Source organism: Bubalus bubalis, chromosome 14 (assembly GCF_019923935.1).
Source record: "Bubalus bubalis isolate 160015118507 breed Murrah chromosome 14, NDDB_SH_1, whole genome shotgun sequence".
In the NCBI taxonomy this organism is placed as follows: Eukaryota; Metazoa; Chordata; class Mammalia; order Artiodactyla; family Bovidae; genus Bubalus; species Bubalus bubalis.
The window spans coordinates 67,036,393-67,057,522 of record NC_059170.1 but is presented as its reverse complement, the minus strand read 5'-3'; the positions used below and the strand labels follow the sequence as shown (position 1 = coordinate 67,057,522).

At 42.1% G+C, this 21,130-nt stretch overlaps 1 protein-coding gene across 2 annotated transcripts in view; it reads left to right on the top strand.

The window, feature by feature from the left end:
- Positions 1-20,821, top strand: part of CDC123 (cell division cycle 123) — a 46,135-nt gene extending 25,314 nt beyond the window's left edge. For both annotated transcript variants that reach the window (XM_006043315.4, XM_006043316.4), the window contains 7 exons: positions 4,325-4,373; positions 4,739-4,814; positions 6,486-6,608; positions 7,527-7,555; positions 14,152-14,280; positions 19,387-19,524; positions 20,550-20,821. In XM_006043315.4, coding sequence (XP_006043377.1) covers positions 4,325-4,373; positions 4,739-4,814; positions 6,486-6,608; positions 7,527-7,555; positions 14,152-14,280; positions 19,387-19,524; positions 20,550-20,576 — 571 coding nt within the window. In that variant the 3' untranslated portion in view covers positions 20,577-20,821. The remainder of the gene's footprint in view (positions 1-4,324; positions 4,374-4,738; positions 4,815-6,485; positions 6,609-7,526; positions 7,556-14,151; positions 14,281-19,386; positions 19,525-20,549) is intronic.
- Positions 20,822-21,130: the final 309 nt, after the last annotated feature.

Genomic DNA, 21,130 nt, shown 5'->3' with positions numbered 1-21,130 from the left:
ATGAGAGAATCAGGGTTTTTTTCCCCTGTATTATAGATGCAAGTTTTTGGATCATCTATGTTCTTGGTTTAGTTAATTAAGGGAATAATACAGATATTTTTATATTTTGTGTGATTGAAGATATTTTATTGTTTTTGTTAGGATACTCATGCTAGTATTGTTTCTTCTGTATTTCTGTTTGTATTGTTTCTTCTAGGAGTCTCAGTGTAGTAAGCAGCCTTGCTTGATTTAAGGATTTGTTTCTTTTCCTTTTTTCATTGGGACCTGTAATTTTTAGACTGATAATTTGTGTAAGGATTGTAAACATTCAGGTGTTGCTAATACTCCATCTTAATAGATTTTTACTTTTTAAACCTACTTCTTCCAGAATATAAAAGGAATTTAGATATTCATATGCAATATTTTTTACAGGTTTTCATATGAGCTCCTGAAAATGTTATTGCTGACCTTCACATGCGGTCTTAAATTAGATGGCTGCACACTTACCTCTCCTTTCAGAAATTGTACTTGGCCATCTGGTTAATCATCTTAATAAGAAAAAGCCTTGCACAGTAATCTCATGCAAACATATGTTCTCATGTCTACCTTCTGAAACTACTCAAGGTTTTTAAATAATGTTAAATGTTAAACCAATCACCAGTTAAAAAATAATGTTACAGGATTGTAGGATGCAAGCCTGTATTGAAATGTTAACTTATTTTAAAGTAACAAATGAGGAGTAACCAAAGGTTGAAATCAATATTTGTAGGAAAATAGAAGCATTAAAAAATTTAGATAATGAAGACTTGTATTTTGGAAGTGTTCCTTTTGGTTTTCTTGTATAATTTTAAAAACAGGTATATTATAGAACCTTAATTTGTATGTGTGTGTGTTAGTAACTCAGTCATGTCCAACTCTTTGCAACCCCGTGAACTGCGGCCTACCAGGCTCCTCTCTGTCCATGGAATCCAGGCAAGAATACTGGAGTGGGTTGCCATTCCCTTCTCCAGGGGAATCTTCCCAACCCTGGGGTCAAACCTGGGTTTCCCACATTGCAGGCAGATTGTTTACCTTCTGAGCCACCTTAGAGAACATTAATCCTACCTGTTCTTTATAAAGTAATGAATTAACTACTATTCTCTGTTATTAGACTTATAAAAACCATCAACATGGTTAAAATCAAATTTCAGAAATTAAAATGGTAGGATTTCCCTGGTGGTACAGTGGCTAAGACTCTGCACCCCCAATGCAGGGGGCCCAGGTTTGATCCCTGATCAGGAAATTAGATCCCACATGCCACAGCTAAGAGGTCGTGTGCCACAACTAAAGATTCTGCTTGCTTCAAGTGAAAGATCCCACATGCTGCAATTCTAAGACCTGGCACAGCTAAATAAATAAATAATAACAATTTTTAGGACAATTAAAATGGTAGTAAGGGCTTTCTAAGACCAAGACCAAGACCATCCCCATGGAAAAGAAATGCAAAAAAGCAAAATGGCTGTCTGGGGAGGCCTTACAAATAGCTGTGAAAAGAAGAGAAGCGAAAAGCAAAGGAGAAAAGGAAAGATATAAACATCTGAATGCAGAGTTCCAAAGAATAGCAAGAAGAGATAAGAAAGCCTTCTTCAGCGATCAATGCAAAGAAATAGAGGAAAACAGCAGAATGTGAAAGACTAGAGATCTCTTCAAGAAAATTAGAGATACCAAGGGAACATTTCATGCAAAGATGGGCTCGATAAAGGACAGAAATGGTATGGACCTAACAGAAGCAGAAGATATTAAGAAGAGGTGGCAAGAATACACAGAAGAACTGTACAAAAAAGATCTTCATGACCCAGATAATCACGATGGTGTGATCACTGACCTAGAGCCAGACATCCTGGAATGTGAAGTCAAGTGGGCCTTAGAAAGCATCACTACGAACAAAGCTAGTGGAGGTGATGGAATTCCAGTTGAGCTATTCCAAATCCTGAAAGATGATGCTGTGAAAGTGCTGCACTCAATATGCCAGCAAATTTGGAAAACTCAGCAGTGGCCACAGGACTGGAAAAGGTCCATTTTCATTCCAGTCCCAAAGAAAGGCAATGCCAAAGAATGCTCAAACTACCACACAATTGCACTCATCTCACACGCTAGTAAAGTAATGCTCAAAATTCTCCAAGCCAGGCTTCAGCAATATGTGAACCATGAACTTCCTGATGTTCAAGCTGGTTTTAGAAAAGGCAGAGGAACCAGAGATCAAATTGCCAACATCCGCTGAATCATGGAAAAAGCAAGAGAGTTCCAGAAAAACATCTACGTCTGCTTTATTGACTATGCCAAAGCCATTGACTGTGTGGATCACAATAAACTGTGGAAAATTCTGAAAGAGATGGGAATACCAGACCACCTGATCTGCCTCTTGAGAAATTTGTATGCAGGTCAGGAAGCAACAGTTAGAACTGGACATGGAACAACAGACTGGTTCCAAATAGGAAAAGGAGTACGTCAAGGCTGTATATTGTCACCCTGCTTATTGAACTTCTGTGCAGAGTACATCATGAGAAACGCTGGACTGGAAGAAACACAAGCTGGAGCTGGAATCAAGATTGCTGGGAGAAATATCAATAACCTCAGATATGCAGATGACACCACCCTTATGGCAGAAAGTGAAGAGGAACTAAAAAGCCTCTTGATGAAAGTGAAAGTGGAGAGTGAAAAAGTTGGCTTAAAGCTCAACATTCAGAAAACGAAGATCATGGCATCCGGTCCCATCACTTCATGGGAAATAGATGGGGAAACAGTGGAAACAGTGTCAGACTTTATTTTTCTGGGCTCCAAAATCACTGCAGATGGTGACTGTGGCCATGAAATTAAAAGACGCTTACTCCTTGGAAGGAAAGTTATGACCAACCCAGACAGTGTATTCAAAAGCATAGACATTACTTTGCCAACAAAGGTCCGTCTAGTCAAGGCTATGGTTTTTCCTGTGGTCATGTATGGATGTGATAGTTGGACTATGAAGAAGGCTGAGCGCCGAAGAATTGATGGTTTTGAACTGTGGTGTTGGAGAAGACTCTTGAGAGTCCCTTGGACTGCAAGGAGATCCAACCAGTCCATTCTGAAGGAGATCAGCCCTGGGATTTGGAGGGAATGATGCTGAAGCTGAAGCCCCAGTACTTTGGCCGCCTCATGTGAAGAGTTGACTCATTGGAAAAGACTCTGATGCTGGGAGGGATTGGGGGCAGGAGGAGAAGGGGAAGACATAGGATGAGATGGCTGGATGGCATCATTGACTCGATGGACGTGAGTCTGGGTGAACTCTGGGAGTTGGTGATGGACAGGGAGGCCTGGCGTGCTGCAGTTCATGGGGTCGCAAAGAGTCGAACACGACTGAGCGACTGAACTGAACTGAACTGAAGGGCTTTCCAGTTGGCTCAGTTGTAAAGAATCCGCCTGCCAATGCAGGAGATGCGGGTCTGATCCCTGGCTTGGGAAGATGCCCTGGAGAAGGAAATGACAACTCAGCTGCAGTATTCTTGCCTGGGAAATCCCGTGGATAGAGGAACCTGGCCAGCTACAGTTCATGAGGTAACAAAGAGTCAGACATGACTTAGCACTAACTTGCTAAACATCCCTTCCCCCAGGCTCTCTGCACCACTGCCACTGTGATATCCTAAAGCCTGAGTTTTGACGTTCTTGGTCTGCTTGTTAGGTTCTCCTCACTAGACTAACCTCCTAAAGGACAAGGGACTCACCTCATTTTAATGTTTCCAGTACCTTACCCGCCCCTGGCATAGGTGGGCATTTAATAAAGAATATAAAAAATTGTCCATGAAACTGAGGGTTTTTAGAGGAAGAAGCGATATATTTAATGGAGGAATGCTTTTTACATGGGATGTGGGAAAAGGATTAGATGAATGTTGCGTGGCTTTAGGTGGCAGAGTTAATATCAGCAGAGAACTAGGTTCTGGTTCTAGTTAATGTGGCAAAGAAGACAATGAGAAATAAAACACAGTGCCGTCACCCCCATTTGGAGTCAGGAGTTAGTTTGCGTTATGGTCCTGGCTTGTCACTCAGTGTGCTCTTTTCTGGGTTTTAGCTTTTTCCTTTTTTTTTTTTTAACAGAAAAGCAGAGATTATAGTAGCTCATATGGTGGTTTTGAGGACAAATGAAATAACAATTCAGGGTGCTTAGGCTAACGCCTGACATTGAATGGTGCTTTATAAATGTTCATTGAATTTGAATTAATCTCCTAATTCATGTTTTTCCTAAAACCTTCCTCTCCCTTTAAATATAAATAATATGTTTGCATAAAGTGACACCATAAAATAAAGATTTAATTGCCTTTCTTTCCCCTCAAAGATTTATTCATTGTACTGATGATTCTCCAGATCCATGTATGGAATATGAGGTAAGAATCTTTTCTTTAAAATCTTGATAAAATTGATATAAATTATAGGGTAACTTATGGCCCAGCAGTAATACGATTTGACTTGATCATCTTTTGAGTTATATGTTATGTCAGAACTCCCAAAATGATAAATAAATGATAAAGATGCATTTTGTCATGAAGAGTTTTAACAGTTCTGTTAGACTAATAGATCATAGCTCTGTTCTCTACGTCTCATGTCAAGAATGTTTTATGCCTTCTTTAAAAAAAAAAACACTTGATAATGGCAGTTGTTAAGATGCAGCCTCCACATAAAGTTGTGTATCAGCCTGGTAAATATCCTGTCTTTTTACACTGTTGTGTTACATGTTTCCCTTTGTCTGCAGCTTGTTCTTCGAAAATGGTGTGAATTAATTCCTGGGGCCGAGTTCCGATGTTTTGTCAAGGAAAATAAGCTTATTGGTGAGGTTTTCTTTCTTTCTTTTAAACCTTTTAATTGTTAAAAGACAAGCATTTGATGGAAATAGATTGTTAGTAATTAAGTCAAGGGTATGCTATGCTATGCTAAGTCGCTGTAGTCGTGTCCGACTCTGTGCAACCCCACAGACGGCAGCCCACCAGGCTTCCCCATCCCTGGGATTCTCCAGGCAAGAACACTGGAGTGGGTTTCCATTTCCTTCTCCAATGCATGAAAGTGAAAAGTGCAAGTGAAGTCGCTCAGTCATGTCTGACTCCTAGCGACCCCATGGACTGCAGCCCACCAGGCTCCTCCATCCATGGGATTTTCCAGGCAAGAGTACTGGAGTGGGGTGCCATTGCCTTCTCCAAGTCAAGGGTAGCAATCAGTTTTTATCTCAGATGCTGCCTCTAGCCAATGGGCACTGACTGTCTGGAATGCTGTGTTGACAAGGGTCCTCGGGCCAGATTCTGTGTCCACAGAAGACAGTCTCGATGAATCATGTCTGTCTGGATTCCAGCAGTGAAAGCAGTGGCCTGTGCTGATCCCACTTAGGATACGTGTACCTGCTTTCTCTCTGGGGCTGGCCTAAGTGCTACTCACAGTACATGGCTGATTTTAATTGTCGTTAAAAAGCCCAGTTTTTGAACCTTTACTTATATTATTGAAGCAGTGTTTATTATCCTAGGAAGAGAAAACATGTGAACAAAGAAGGGCATTACTGTAAAAGCCACCCATTTTCTTTGCTCTCAGGCTATCATTTTATCTGCTGTGATCTATTCAAGTTAAATATTGAAGCTAATTTGCCCTTATTTTGTCTAAGCACGTTTTCCATGAGGTAAAATTGACCTTCAACCACGAAGAGTGTGATTTGAACAAAATCAGATCCACACTATTTATTTATCGAATGAGATGTCCACGTTTAACTTAACCCTGGGTGTGTTTGGATTTAATGTATCGTTATGTATCCCTGAAGGAAACACCAAAATCCTAAGTACAGCTAAGGAAGAGGTACTTAGCTGGAGGCGTTTCATCAGAGAAGAGAACTTTCTCCTAGTCCTAGGGCGATTGAAGGAGTTCTTAGAATGCTCCCTTTAGTGTGTTTTGAATAATGGCAGCAAGTCACTCTGAGGAAAGGAATGTTTACTTTTCCATGATTTGAAACATGAGGCTTGTGAAGCAAGGACAGCATGTATGAACAAGGAAAATGCTACTTCTAGATGCTTCTGTGAGATGCAGTATGAAAATGGAAGACGTGGTGAGGGCTGTTTCACATTTTCCCAAAGAAAGTGAAAAGAAGGCCAGTTTTTAGAGAGGCCATTGGAAATATCAAAGCAGCAGCAGTTAGACTATGTGGGTACGTTTAAAATCGCTTCTTTCACTTTTTACGTAGTAAACATTTTTATAACTTTGAATTCTACCCATTGTACTAAATAAAAATAACTGCCGTTTCTGAAGTAAGCATGGCACTATGGAATTTTAGGGCTCACCTGGCCTTAGGAACCTTTACAGCTGATAAGCTTTATATAAAATGCTGACTATTGTGTGATTCCATTCATCTGATTGGTCTTCTGATCTACTTTAATGGTTCCCTAAGAAAGAGGTTTAAAATCACATTTTGGTGTTTTTGAAAAGAATATTGTGTAACAACAGAATATAAAATATTTTCTCATCAGGTATTTCTCAGAGGGACTACACACAATATTATGATCATATTTCTAAACAAAAAGAAGAGATTTGCAGATGCATACAAGATTTTTTCAAGAAACACATACAGTATAAATTCTTAGATGAAGATTGTGAGTATCTTTTTATTGACCTAGTGAAATGAAATGCATAATGTTATTGGACCTCATTTCATGGTGGGGTATATTTTAAAACTGGATTCGAAGCACTGTGTTTTTCATCATTTTACTATATTATGATAGTACTGATGGGTTTGTATGTTAATTTTACCTTATTTAACCAGAATCCCTTTTTAAGACTGAGATAATTTCTCTGTCCTGTCATTTGAGATATTTTCTACACATTTCAAAGGGTCTGTCTACAGAGAACCAAACGCTTCTGTTATTAGGACTAAATTAGCTAGTTGACTGATCTACCTTTCTAGATTTTTTTTATTTGAGTGATCAGATAGCACCAGTTGCAAAGTAATCACTTGTGTTTTAAAGAACTGAAAGTATATTGGCTATGAGACAGAGTATTCATGCGTTGTCAGGTTATATCTGCCCTGGTTGACGTTTTTCTACTTGCCAAGCCTGGTGCCTGTGGCAGATTTGACTTTAAAAAGGATGACTTGTGCCCTGAGTATGCTTAGGTTTTGTGCTTTCGTAATGCAGGTTTTCCCTATTTTATTCTCCATCAGATAGTAAGTGGTCTCCTTTCACAGTGACAGATCACCTGTCTCTAATGGTGAGTTGGTTGAGACGGTGTTGGTGTTTGGTTTGAATTTTTATTCATTTATGTTTTTGAATTTTTAAATATAAGGGATTATGGCTGAGGACAGAGAAAAGGAAAGCAAAATTACATTAAGTAAAACACTGCAGGATGCCTTTTTATGTTTGAAGTTTTGAGAGGCAGAAGCATGAAGTCCTCAAAGCTAAATATATTCTGCTGTTTGAGTAACTGATAATAAAATGCATTTTAATTATCAAAAGGAGGCTTTGATCATGCAAATAGTAGTTCATTACTAACTCTGAGTTTTTTATCCTTTGCAGTTGTATTCGATATATACAGAGACAGTAGGGTAAGTAAACTTGATATTTGATATACTCTAAACACATAGGCATTCTCTATGTGAAGCGCTCACTGCTCAAAAAGTCTTTTCCCAAGGCAACTAAGGTGATTGAAATTCACAGTGGTCAAGACTGTCCCCTTAAAATATCCTTAACACTAGGAGACATGATATCTCCCATCATTACATGTCACAAGTTCAGGAGTTATTCATTTAACAGATGGCCAAGGCCACCCTGTGTCCCCCTCCTTTCCTCTTTAGTCAGGAGTCTGGGCCTGCTTAAAACAGTTCCGTTTTCACTCTTCAGTGTGGCCAGGAACTTGTCATTGGCTATTTAGATAATTATTTTCGGTTACCTGAAAGGCCCTTAGCATGATTTGAGTCTGGTGGCTCAGACAGTAAAGAATCTGCCTGCAATGCAGGAGACCTTGGTTCAATCCCTGGGTTGGGAAGACCCCCTGGAGAAGGAAATGGCAACCCACTCTGGTATTCTTGCCTGGAGAATCCCATGGACAGAGGAGCTTGATGGGCTGTAGTCCATGGGGTCGCAAGGAGTCAGACAAAACTGAGCGACTAACACTTGCACGAAGATGAGGAATTGAGTAGTTTGTATTTATTTTGTAATCTTAAAGATGGAAACTTCTGTAATGAATAGCAAAAACCGGACCTAATAAATCCTGCAGCAGAGATTTCACTATCAAGACATGCAGTCATTTCAGAGAACTTTGTGTCACTAGGTGCCCTGTGACAGTGCTTTAACAGCTTAGCTCTTAAGAGGACAGCAGGTGTGTTTTCTAAATATGTGGCCCATATATTTCCTCAGCGTTGCTCAAATTTTTCTCCTTCCCTCTCCACACTTGTATCACCTAATCGTAGTGATGCTTGTGATACCTTTCAGTCATTTCTTGGACAAAAGGATGGGGCCCATATGTTCATGACCCAAGGTAACTGTTAACCATTGACTCACCTCTTTCAAGCCAAAGGTATCATTTACTCTGTTTTCACCTGTCTTGAACGTTGATGGCATCTGTTAAGAATTAGAAAGAGGAGCTATTAAAAAAGAGAAAGAAAGAGGACCTATAAATTGACATGTGGTACAAAAGAGGGATGCTACTTGGCAGAATTGGAAGCAAACCTTAGAGAAAGGATGGGGAGCTGGCAGGGTGGAGCGGACAGGAACCTGGGGGCCAGTCTCAGCTTCTAACAACCATATGCCAGCCACGTCCAGTCACTCACAGACCACGGTTTATCCAGAGCCTGTCAGGTGTTAGATGCTGTGCTTCTAACAAGCAGCTTCCATCTGGGTGATCTCAAGACCATCAAGGAGCTTATCTTCGAGACTAAAGCATTCCAGGATTGGTGTGGATCAAATCAGTGAGGGAGGAAACTGAGCCCATTGTCCTGAATGTGCAGCTCAGAAGAGCTTGACTCTTATTTAATTGTCTCCCTTAGTCCATGCAACACTGTGGGGTATGTGCTGTTTGTTCCCATTTTACAGAGGTTCAGTCTGAAGCCGTTATGTTCTAATGCAGTCTCAGTACTTCCCCAGCACATGTCCAGGTCTGCTGTGGTTCAGTAGGGCCAGCAGGTCAGTGCAGACGTGTGACTTGGTGAGACAGTTATATGAATGTCTTAAGTGAAGTGGGACATGGATGTAAGTAATTACGGCTGTGATCTGACAGCACCAAAAGCAGTTGCGTGCCTTTAAAGTGGGAACCAGGCCAGTGTAAACATCCTGACGGTCTCTGAGAAGAGATGCTGGCCGTGATGTGAAATTCATTTGCTTTCAATCAATGGCACTTGAGTCACCGTCTCAGACACTGTCTGGAATGCAGGATTTATGGCTATTCTTGGGAGAAAACTGACTCTTTTTATGGTGATCTCTGATCTGAAGTACAAGTGGAGTGTGTCTGGGCTTGGCGACCCTGCATGCCTGTCAGAACAGTTGCTGGACAGGTGGACTCGGTGCTGAGAGAGTCTAACCGCTCTACGTGTCAGAACCATGGCTCCTGCCCCCATGCGGGAGGTCTGGGATGAGGCCTTGGAATGTGTATTTTAAGAAGCTCCACAAGTGATGATAATGCATAACTAGACTTTAGAGTAACTACTTTAGATATTTGAAAAAGGATTTGGGTTATTTTCTTGTTATTAACTTTCTTGCTTTTTGGGATAAATATGATCTAGTGTTTGATATTGTTCAGAATGAATCTGCAGCCTAATCACTTTTTTGCTTCTGTTTTATTTATGATTGAGAAAGAAAGTACAATATCTAAAGTGCAAAGTATTCTGTTGACATTCGTTAGATTAAGCTTATTAATGCTATTGCTTTGAAAATATACGTGGAAGGTCTGATTCTAACCCTTCTGCCTCTGCATTCTAGATTGTTAATTTCTTATGTATCCTTCCAGTATTTCTTGATGCAAAAACAAGCAGCATACTTATTTTTCCCCATCTTTCTTTACACAAGAGTTCAGTTGAGTTTAGTCGCTTGGTTGTGTCTGATTCTCCATGACCCCATGGACTGTAGCACGCCAGGTTTCTCTGTCCATCACCAACACACAGAGCCTGCTCAAACTCATGTCCATTGAGTCAGGATGCCATCCATCCATCTCATCCTCTGTCGTCCCCTTCTCCTCCTGCCTTCAATCTTTCCCAACATCAGGGTCTTTTCCAATGAGTCAGTTCTTGCATCAGGTGGCCAAAGTATTGGAGCTTCGGTTTCAGCATCACTCCCTCCAGTGAATATTCAGGACTGATTTCCTTTAGGATGGATGAGTTCAATCTCCTTGCAGTCCAAGGGACTCTCAAGAGTCTTCTCCAGCACCACAGTTCAAAAGCATCAATTCTTTGGTGCTCAGCTTTCTTTATAGTCCAACTCTCACACCCATACATGACTACTAGAAAAACTACAGCTTTGACTAGATGGACCTTTGTTGGCAAAGTAATATCTGCTTTTTAATATGCTGTCTAGGTTGGTCATAGCTTTTCTTCCAAGGAGCAAGCGTCTTGTAATTTCATGGCTGTAGTCACCATCTGCAGTGATTTTGGAGCCCAAGAAAATAAAGTCTGTCACTGTTTCCACTGTTTCCCCATCTATTTGCCATGAACTGATGGGACTAGATGCCATGATCTTCATTTTTTGAATGTTGAGTTTTAAGCCAGCTTTTTCACTTTCATCAAGAGGTTTTTTAGTTCCTCTTCACTTTCTGCCATAAAGGTGGTGTCATCTGCATATCTGAGGTTATTGATATTTCTTCCAGCAATCTTGATTCCAGCTTGTGCTTCATCCAGCCCAGCATTTCTCATGACGTACGCTGCATATAAGTTATGCAGGGAGACAATATACAGCCTTGAGGTACTCCTTTTCCTATTTGGAACCAGTCTGTTGTTCCATGTCCGGTTTTGACTGTTGCTTCTTGACCTGCATACAGATTTCTCAGGAGGCAGGTAACATGGTCTGTCTGGTATTCCCATCTCTTGAAGAATTTTCCACAGTTTGTTCTGATCCACACAGTCAAAGGCTTTGGTATAGTCAATAAAGCAGAAATAGATGTCTTTCTGGAATTCTCTTGCTTTTTCAATAATCCAACGGATGTTGGCAATTTGATCTCTGGTTCCTCTGCCTTTTCTAAACCCAGCTTGAACATCTGGAAGTTCACGGTTCACGTACTGTTGAAGCCTGACTTGGAAAATTTTGAGCATTACTTTGCTAGCGTGTGAGATGAGTACAGTTGTGCCGTAGTTTGAACAGTCTTTGGCATTGCCTTTCTTTGGGATTGGAATGAAAACTGACCTTTTCCAGTTCTGAGGCCACTGCTGAGTTTTCCAAATTTGCTGGCATATTGAGTGCAGCACTTTCACAGCGTCATCTTTTAGGATTTAAAAAGCTCAACTGGAATTCCATCACCTCCACTAGCTTTGTTTACTAACACATGGGTTAGCATATGATAAAGCACTTGCACCTTGCTTTTTGTACTTTTTAAAAGCAGTGTATCTTGGAGAACTTTCTGGTTTCTTAAAGGACACAGTATTTGATTATGTGGATGTGCTATATGGTTTGATGAATCATTTCCCTGTGGATGAATGCTTAGCTTGTTTGTAGTCTTTTCTGTATTGTGCTGTGGTGAACATGTACTGGTGTACGCGTGTGTATACGTGTCCTGGTCTGGACAGAACTCTTTCAGGGAGCAGACTCTCTGTTACTGACTTTTATGCCCCCATGAGTAGCACGGTGTTTGGTGTGTAGAGTTTCATTTAGGTGAATGGTGGGGTAGTCGGGGTAGGTCAGTTGGTAGATATTAGGAAGGTCGATGTGACCACTCCTACCTGATAGGTTGCCTAAATACAGTTTCTCAGGATGTCTTGTTCCTGAGGTGTGACATAAAAAACATGTTATGGGTGTAAAAACCTCATCTTGATGGTTTTATGCCTGATTCCAGCTGGTCTGTTTTTCTTTAAACTAGAGGATGGCTTCCAAACTACAGAACACATTCTGCCAGCTGTCAGTCCTAACAGCGGTGATTTTCTTTTTTTTTTTACAGTGTGGCATACTTCTAGTTTATAGAGCTAAATATTCTGATGCTAACAGATGCAATAGTTTTTTTTCTTTTTTGATAATGAGATGATTTTACTGGTTATAAAAATTCAAGTTAAAAGGGTTCAAAGTTTAGAAAATACTCATTTTGTTAAAATAACATACAACTTATTGAGACATCTGAGTAATGACCAAAAAAAGCAAAGCTGCTGTCCTACCAAGGAATGGGTTGACGGCAGACATGATTTCACACAGTCAGAGAAGCGAGGAGGAGCAGGCACCAAATCGAAGTGAGAATATAACTCAAGTGGCAAGAAGGAATTGCAGCAGAATTGCTGCTAGGGATTGTGTGAACCAGGAAACATGGCCAAATGGTGCATGGTGGAAACTTCCCATAGTGGTTCTTTGCCACATCAAACTTTCTAGTTTGCAGCCAGTCCTAATAAAATTTAGCTTTGTCTTTCTTAAACTTTTCCTTGAAAACAGATGAGAAACAATGCTAGATATTAGTAATGCTGGCTCAGCAGTCTAGGTCCTTAGGCATTTGTCATTTTACACACGCATGTCTGCCCAAGACACAATTGCTACATATTTACAGAAAAAACTACCAACAAAAGGGTGCAATTATGCTGAGTGTCTCAGTGAGAAAAGTCAAGAGGAGCAAAAATAAAAGTTGCAAGGAAACATTTATCTAGTAAATGTCACATACACCCCCATGATCAAATGTGTTGGTGTTAATTTCCTGGCAGGATTTCACAGGCTCCCCAGCTCCTTTATGTCAGCACTTTGCCTCTTGCAAACTTCATCTGGCTGGGCCAGAGGTGTTCCTTCCCTGAGGCTGGAATCTGTCACACTGGCCATCACTGCTCTCAGAAGAGGAGATGGCAGTTTCTTAGAAAGGTTGATTTGTTTTTATTTTGCATCTCCCTTTCATGTGCCATCAAGCTCTATCATGCAGACAAAACAGTTACTATTGGCTTGGCCAAAAATCTCGTTCAGGTTTGTCTGTAAGAGGGTATGGAAAACCCAAACAAACTTTCTGGCCAATCCAGTACATTGAAATGAAAGACAGCTGAGCATTTTCTTACGTCTTTGCTCAGTCATGTTCGATTTTTCTGTGACCCTTTGGACTATAGCCTGCAGGCTCCTCTGTCCATGGGATTCTCCAGGCAAGAATTCTGGAGTGTGTTGCCATGCCTTCCTCCCGGGATCTTCCCCACCCAGGGATTGAGCCTGTGTCTCCACTGCAGTGAAGTGTTTGCTGCGTTGCAGGCAGATTCTTTACCTGCTAAGCCATTGGGGAAGCCCTTTCTTACATCTTTAGTAAGTTTTAAAAAATTCAAGCCTTTGCAGCAGCCTCTCAGAGGTGGGGGCTGGTGCTGAGAACTGCTGGCCTTCTCCTGAAAGATCATTAAAGAACCCATGAGAGCATTCCAGTGATGCTGCTTTGGTGGGACCACTTTGTGAGATTTCCCTTCTGCCTGCTTGAGTTTTATTACTTACTGCATTATTCCATACAGTTTTAAGTAAACAGACTTTGAGAAAATATACTGGCAGTATATTAAACATGATGGCATCATTGATGAGGATGTTCAAGGATCTTACATAAGGTCGTAAGAGGCACCATTGCCCCCTGGAATTTGTATATTTCATATAAAAAGTAAAAATAGATCATTGGCATTTAACTAGCCTTATTCTTTGTAATCCATGAACCACGATATACACCTGAATAATCTCAGAATCTTCAGAACAAAACAAAGCATTTTCTTCCACTGCTTGCTTCGGTTTTTGATGTAAAATTGATTGAAAGCAGAAGTTGGCATGCATGTCTTTGTCAGGCTTTCTTTTCCTGTCTCCTCTCTGCATTCTTGGGTGGACTTCCTGGGGCTCTGTGCCTGCTCTACTTAGACAGGCAGCCCTTCACAGATGGGGCCTGGAGGAACTATCTTTTGTAATCAGTGATACGATTTTTAAGATGAAATGAGATGATTTTGGGTAAAACAAGATCATCTTTCTGATAAGCCAGCTTACATACTTGCTTTTATCCTTACTGGGCTTTCTCTCTGTTCTGCAGGGGAAGGTGTGGCTGATTGATTTTAATCCATTTGGTGAAGTCACAGATTCACTGCTGTTTACTTGGGATGAACTGTTATCTGGAACAAACCTAAAGGGTGACTTCAGTGAAGGAGAAGCTCTGGAGCAGGTAAGAAGATCAGAAAGGTCCCCAGGAAACTTGTCAGTCCCCTGAGGAATTGCCTCCTGGTTCCCAGGCACCCACCACAGGTTAACTCTGTGATCCTTGCCTGCAGTGGTGATCAAGAAGGGTGTGTGTGCTTTGTGATTTATTCACTTCATCATTCACTATGGACAGAGGTTCGTGACATTGTACAGAAGGCAGTGATCAAAGCAGTCCCCAAGAAAAAGAAATGCAAAAAGGCAAATGGTTGTCTGAGGAGGCCTTACAAATAGCTGAGAAAAGAAGAGAAGCTAAAGGCAAAGGAGAAAAGGAAAGATATACCCATTTGAATGCAGAGTTCCGAAGAATAGCAAGGAGAGATAAGAAAGCCTTCCTCAGTGATCAGTGCAAAGAAATAGTGGAAAACAATAGAATGGGAAAGACTAGAGATCTCTTCAAGAAAATAGGAGATACCAAGGGAACATTTCATGCAAAGATGGGCACAATAAAGGACAGGAATGGTATGGAAGATATTAAGAAGAGGTAGCAAGAATACACAGAAGAACTATACAAAAAGTTCTTCATGACCCAGATAACCACGATGGTGTGATCACTCACCCAGAGCCAGACATCCTGGAGTACAAAGTCAAGTGGGCCTTAGGAAGCATCACTATGAACAAAGCTATTGGAGGTGATGGAATTCCAATTGAGCTGTTTCAGATCCTAAAAGATGATGCTGTGAAAGTGCTTCACTCAATATGCCAGCAAATTTGGAAAACTCAGCAGTGGCCACAGGACTGGAAAAGGTCAGTTTTCATTCCAATCCCAAAGAAAGGCAACGCCAAAGAATGTTCAAACTAAGGCACAATTGCACTCATCTCACACACTAGCAAAGTAATGCTGAAAATTCTCCAAGCCAGGCTTCAACAGCTATGTGAACCGTGAACTTCCAGATGTTCAAGCTGGATTTAAAAAAGGCAGAGGAACCAGAGACCAAATTGCCAACATCCGTTGGATCATTGAAAAAAGCAAGAGAATCCCAGAAAAACATCTATTACTGCTTTATTGATTTCCCCAAAGCCTGGACTGTGTGGATCACAACAAACTGTGGAAAATTCTTCAAGAGATGGGACTATCAGACAGACCATGTTACCTGCCTCCTGAGAAATCTGTATGCAGGTCAAGAAGCAACAGAAGCAGACATGGAACAACAGACTGGTTCCAAATTGGGAAAGGAATACGTCAAGGCTATGTATTGTCACCCTACTTATTTAACTTATATGCAGAGTACATCATGCGAAATGCAGGGCTGGATGAAGCACAAGCTGAAATCAAGATTGCTGGGAGAAATATCAATAACCTCAGATATGCAGATGACACCACCTTTATGGCAGAAAGCAAAGAACTAAAGATTTAGCCTCTTGATGAAAGTGAAAGAGGAAGGTGAAAAAGCTGGCTTAAAACTCAACATTCAAAAAACTAAGATCATGGCATCCAGACCTATCAGTTCATGGCAAATAGATGGGGAAACAATGGAAACAGTGAGAGACTTTATTTTTTTGGGCTCCAGAATCACTGCAGATGGTGACTGCAGCCATGAAATTACAAGACGCTTGCTCCTTGGAAGAAAAGCTATGAGCAACCTAGACAGTGTATTAAAAAGCAGAGGCATTATTTGCTGACAAAGGTCTATATAGTCAAAGCTGTGGTTTTTCTAGTAGTTGTGTATGGTTGTGAGAGTTGGAGCATAAAGAAAGCTGAGCACTGAAGAATTGATGCTTTTGAACTGTGGTGTTGGAGAAGACTCTTGAGAGTCCCTTGGACTGCAAGGAGATCCAACCAGTCCATCCTAAAGGAAATCAGTCCTGAATATTCATTGGAAGGACTGATGCTGAAGCTGAAGCTCCAGTACTTTGGCCACCTGATGTGAAGAACTGACTACTTGGAAAAAACCCTGATGTTGGGAAAGATTGAAGGCAGGAGGAGAAGGGGATGACAGAGGATGAGATGGTTGGATGGCATCAGCAACTCGATGGACATGAGTTTGAGCAGGCTCTGGGTGTTGGTGATGGACAGAGAAGCCTCACGTGCTGTAGTCCACAGGGTCACGAAGAGTCGGACACGACTGAGCGACTGAACTAACTGACACTTCATCTAAGGAAGTGATTGCCGGATAGGTTCTTCTCTAGTTACTTTTCTTTTTCTTGGCTCCTGTGTCCTTCCCACCTGAAGAGAGTCCTGGCTGTGGGTCAGGTCATGCATCTGTTTATTCTGGTCCAGCCCTGGGCTGCTGCACATGGACAGAGGGATGTTGCCCAGCCGTGTGGACAGGGGCTTGTCCAATCAGGACCCCTGGCTTCCCCAGGGCTTTGACCACAGGCTCTGTTGTCCTACCAGCGTCCCCTTCCATTGGCCACAGTGGCCGTTCCACGCCCTCCAGGCTCCTGGGAGCTTCTGTCCATCACTCTTGTCCTCCTCAGCGGGTACCTTCACAGCTCCCCTCATGGGAAGAGAGAATCATCACTGAGAATTTGCTCCCTTTAACTGTCATCAAACCTACAGACTCACTGCATCCTTCCTCCGAGTCCTGTCTCTGCCCTGCGTCTCACCAGATTCCCGGGGCTGCCGTTGCCTTCTTTCTTCTCCAATCTCTTTCTTTCTCTGAAAGTAGTTCACCACGTTTTGACGCCTTCAGTCTTAGTAGCACGGCCTCCCTCAGGTCCGTCTCCACCCAGCTGCTCTCTCCTTTCTCCTCATGTTCATGGCCACTCCTTTAGACAACTGTGTATTGCTCTTTTCAGCCTATAAAAGTGACACGTGCCCAATTTTAAAGGAAATTGTAAAATCACCCGTGATCCTAGCTCCTTGACAACCGCTGTTATATTTTGGTGCATAACCTGCTTGCACACGTAAACATGAGCCTTTTTAAAGTAAATGAGAGTGCACTGCATCTGTAGTCCTTGTGTGCTGGGTTCTTCATTTCATATTCTCATGGGTGTTTTCTGTCTTCTACAAAATAGTTTTATTTTCATATGATCATTTAAAAATGATCTCTCACAGAGAGAGAATTAGAAAGAAGTAACACTTGAAATCCTGCCACCTAGAAATGGCCGCCCATTAAGGTTTCCTGGGCATTTTTTGTGTATATTCAAATGCACAGACTCCCATTATTTCAGAGTGGGGTCCCACCCGTCCCTCTCCTTCTGTCACGTTACAGTGCCAGGTACAACTAGGGTTTGTTGAATTAATGAATGAAGGGATCTTATCCCTGCTGGCATCTTAAGAGTTGTGAGCTGGTAAAATGCAAATTATTTGGCACAAAGTTATTTTTAAATATGAGGAACAGAGTTATTGGATAGAAACAGTTGTATAAGATTCACAGTATGATCCAAATTCATTCATTCATCCATTCTGCCTTCCTTCCTTTCCTTTTTTCCTTCCTTCCCTCCTTCCTTTCTTCTTAATGTAAACAGTCTTGTGCTGGAGGTTAGGGATGACAAAAGAGCAACAGGAACTGGCTCCTGCCTTTCTCGGCACCCCTTCCTGCCTGTCCTCCAGTGCACAGAGACCTGCCTTCCTTCCATTCCTCAAAGCTGCAGAGCCCTGCCTGGCCTTCAGGTCTTTGCACTTGTTGTTTCCACTGCATCCAAAGCTGAGTTTGCTCCCAGACCTCATGAGGCTGCTTTCATCATACTTTTCAGTTCTCAGCCCAGATGACCCCTCCTTAAGCAAGGAGGGGTCCCACCCACCCAACCCACCCCCAAGAGGAATCTATATGGTTCTCCTTTTATTATAGCTCCTTGCTGTCCTGTTTTTATAACTTTTTACTCTATGGAAAAGACTCTGATGTTGGGAGGGGGATTGGGGGCAGGAGGAAAAGAGGACGACAGAGGATGAGATGGCTGGATGGCATCACCGACTTGATGGATGTGAGTTTGAGTGAACTCCGGGAGATGGTGATGGACAGGGAGGCCTGGCATGCTGTGATTCATGGGGTCGCAGAGTCAGACACGACTGAGCGACTGAACTGAACTGAACTCTATGGAATGATCTTGTTTATTTATTTGCTTGCTCAGTGACTCCCTACCCTCTTGCTTTCCAGTTTTTCTCCCTTCCCCAGAACAGTGTCCAGCAGACAGTAGGTATTTCGTGTGTGTGTGTGTATTAATCGCTTAGTTGTATCCATCTCTTTGTGACCCCATCGACTGTGGCCCACCAGACTCCTCTGTCCATGGAATTCTCCAGGCAAGAATACTGGAGGGGGTTGCCATTCTCTTCTCCGGGGGATCTTCCCGACCTAGGGATCAAGCCTGAGTCTCCTGCATGCAGGCAGATTCTTTACTGTCTGAACCATGGCTGGGCTGTCTGTCATACGGTATGGGCTGCTTTCTAGGGCTTCACTGTCCTGTTCCAGCCAGGTTCCCAGCATGTCTCCACCTGCTGGACACCATCCATCCCTCACCTCAGTGTCTGCCACCCATGAAGCCCAAACCCATGGCCTCTGACTCTGGAACCCTTTTCGGCAGCAGGCGATATGTGAACATTCCATGCAAGACTCTAAGCATGTGCAATAAAGAATGTGAAGACTTGTTAAATATGAGCCTTGAATTTAGTTTTACATTGGTGCTGAGAGAAATCTGTGAGTGAGTACTTGAAGTGACGTGAGAGAGGTGCAACAGTGTTAGGGGTTTGGGGCTCTCCTTCGCCCTCACTGTTGGCCTTATTCTCTTAGGGCAGTAATTTCCTGCAGTGCATCTGTGGAAGGGGACCGAGTTTATAAAGCATGCTGGCCTGTGTGGGACTGCCTGAAGCAGCCTCAAGCCTGGAGAGACCCCCCCCAACCCCCAGCCCTTCACAGCTACAGCAGCTATGCAGCCACCACTCGGGGACCACCCAGCCCCGCCCCCCAAGGTCTCTTGTCTTCAGATACCTTAGATGTGTATTTTCTTGTGAACATGTGAAAGTTTTTTTTTAAAAACCTTGGTGTTTTCTTTCACTTAGGAATCTGATTTTCTTTCCTCCGTAGTACAGGAGTTGAAAATTCTATACCAGGATCTTTTTCAGTTTGAAGAATTGATTTAAAAAAAAAACTTTCTTACCAACTTCTGCTCCTCCTTTCTTTTCTTCATGAAGGATGCCCCGGCCTTCCGTTGTACCAACAGTGAGGTCACAGTCCAGCCGAGTCCCTACCTGAGCTACCGGCTGCCCAAGGACTTTGTGGACCTGTCGACGGGTGAAGACGCTCACAAACTCATCGATTTTCTTAAACTGGTAACATTTATGTGTATTTAGTATGCTGGCCATCTCCACTTTTGAATTGATTCTTTAATATTTCATTTTAGTCATATTCCCACGTAGACTTCTATATGATGATTGGGAATTAAAGGGGCAGAATGAGTGAGGTCATTTCATAGTGATATACATCAAGTACACTGAAAAAATAATTTATTGATAAAAATGATAGAAAATACTTCTGTATGTATATGCTTTTGAGTACATGCTCCTGGGGCTTCCCAGGGGGCGCTAGTGATAAAGAACCCGCCTGCCAATGCAAGAGCTGCAAGAGACGCCACTTCGATCCCTGGGTGGAAAAGATCTCCTGGAGAAGGACATAGCAACCCCCTCCAGTATTCTTGCCTGGAGAATCCTATGGACAGAGGAGCCTGGCAGGCTACAGTCCACAGGGTGGCAAAGAGTTGGACACAGTTGAAGTGACCTAGCGCAGCACACAGCACAGTATATGCTTTTGAGTAATTTTCTTAACACTTGTAATCTTGAGGAAAGTATATATAATTGACCCTCAAACAGCCAGGGAAAAATCCACGTATAAATTATAGTGAGCACTTCACATTCATGGTTATCTGCGGATTTAACCAGCAGTGGGTCCTCAGTACCATAGTATTTACTACTGAAAAAAATCTGATGAAAATGGCCTGTGCAGTTCAGACCCTTGTTGTTTAAGGGTCAACTGGCCTCAGAGCAAATCAGATCTCTGCCATGGGTACTCTGGGGTGAATGTATTTATATTTCTTTGTAGGAGTATTTGTGCTCCTACGTATATAGAAGTATAAAGAAGAAAAAAGAAAATGTTCAAATGTCTTGAGGATAATGTGCCCAGGAGCCAAAATTATAAACTACTTTAATGAACTTAAGTAGTTCATATTTTTCCATTGATAATTTTCAACCACATCTTTTGCAAGCAGCCTCTAGGAAATTATACTTGCTGACAGAAAAAGCAATCTTGGCTGAACAGATTAGAATGTGCTGTTGTAATGTATCTTGGTTTCCTGTGACAGAAAAGGAATCAGCAAGAGGATGACTGATCAGCGTGCTAGAGCTCCAGGCCAAGTCACAGAGGAAACCACAGCTGCTTCTGAAGGCCAGGAAGAGTCCACAAGCTCCTGTTAACCCGGGCGGGGGGATGGGAGGCGTGGACATCAGTAGCTTTTTATATTCATGTATAAAGCTGAGGTAAATGGAGGGACTTTGCTACTTGTAAAAATAACACAATAAATAGATCTCAAACAGGAAACTATCCTGTTCCGATGATAAAATACTTTCTATGAAATACCTTGTTCTTTGGCTCAGTCTATTTAGAGGTATCTCTGTTTTTAACACTTGTCGCCGAAGCTGGGCAAGTGTATCTTTGTTATCCAGCTCCTTCTTAATCATTACTTTTCCATTGAAAAAAATAGAACCCTATGTAAGGTAACATAGCCGTGTGCAATCCTTAGTACGTGGTCATCCCTGCAGGAGGTAAGGAACCCCCACCCTGTTACTAGACAGCAGGTTCTGTAAGACCATTTACGGTCGGTCAGCCATTGGTTGGTGCCACAATGACCCCTCCCCCAAGAGAGCAACTGTCAGCGAGCAACTG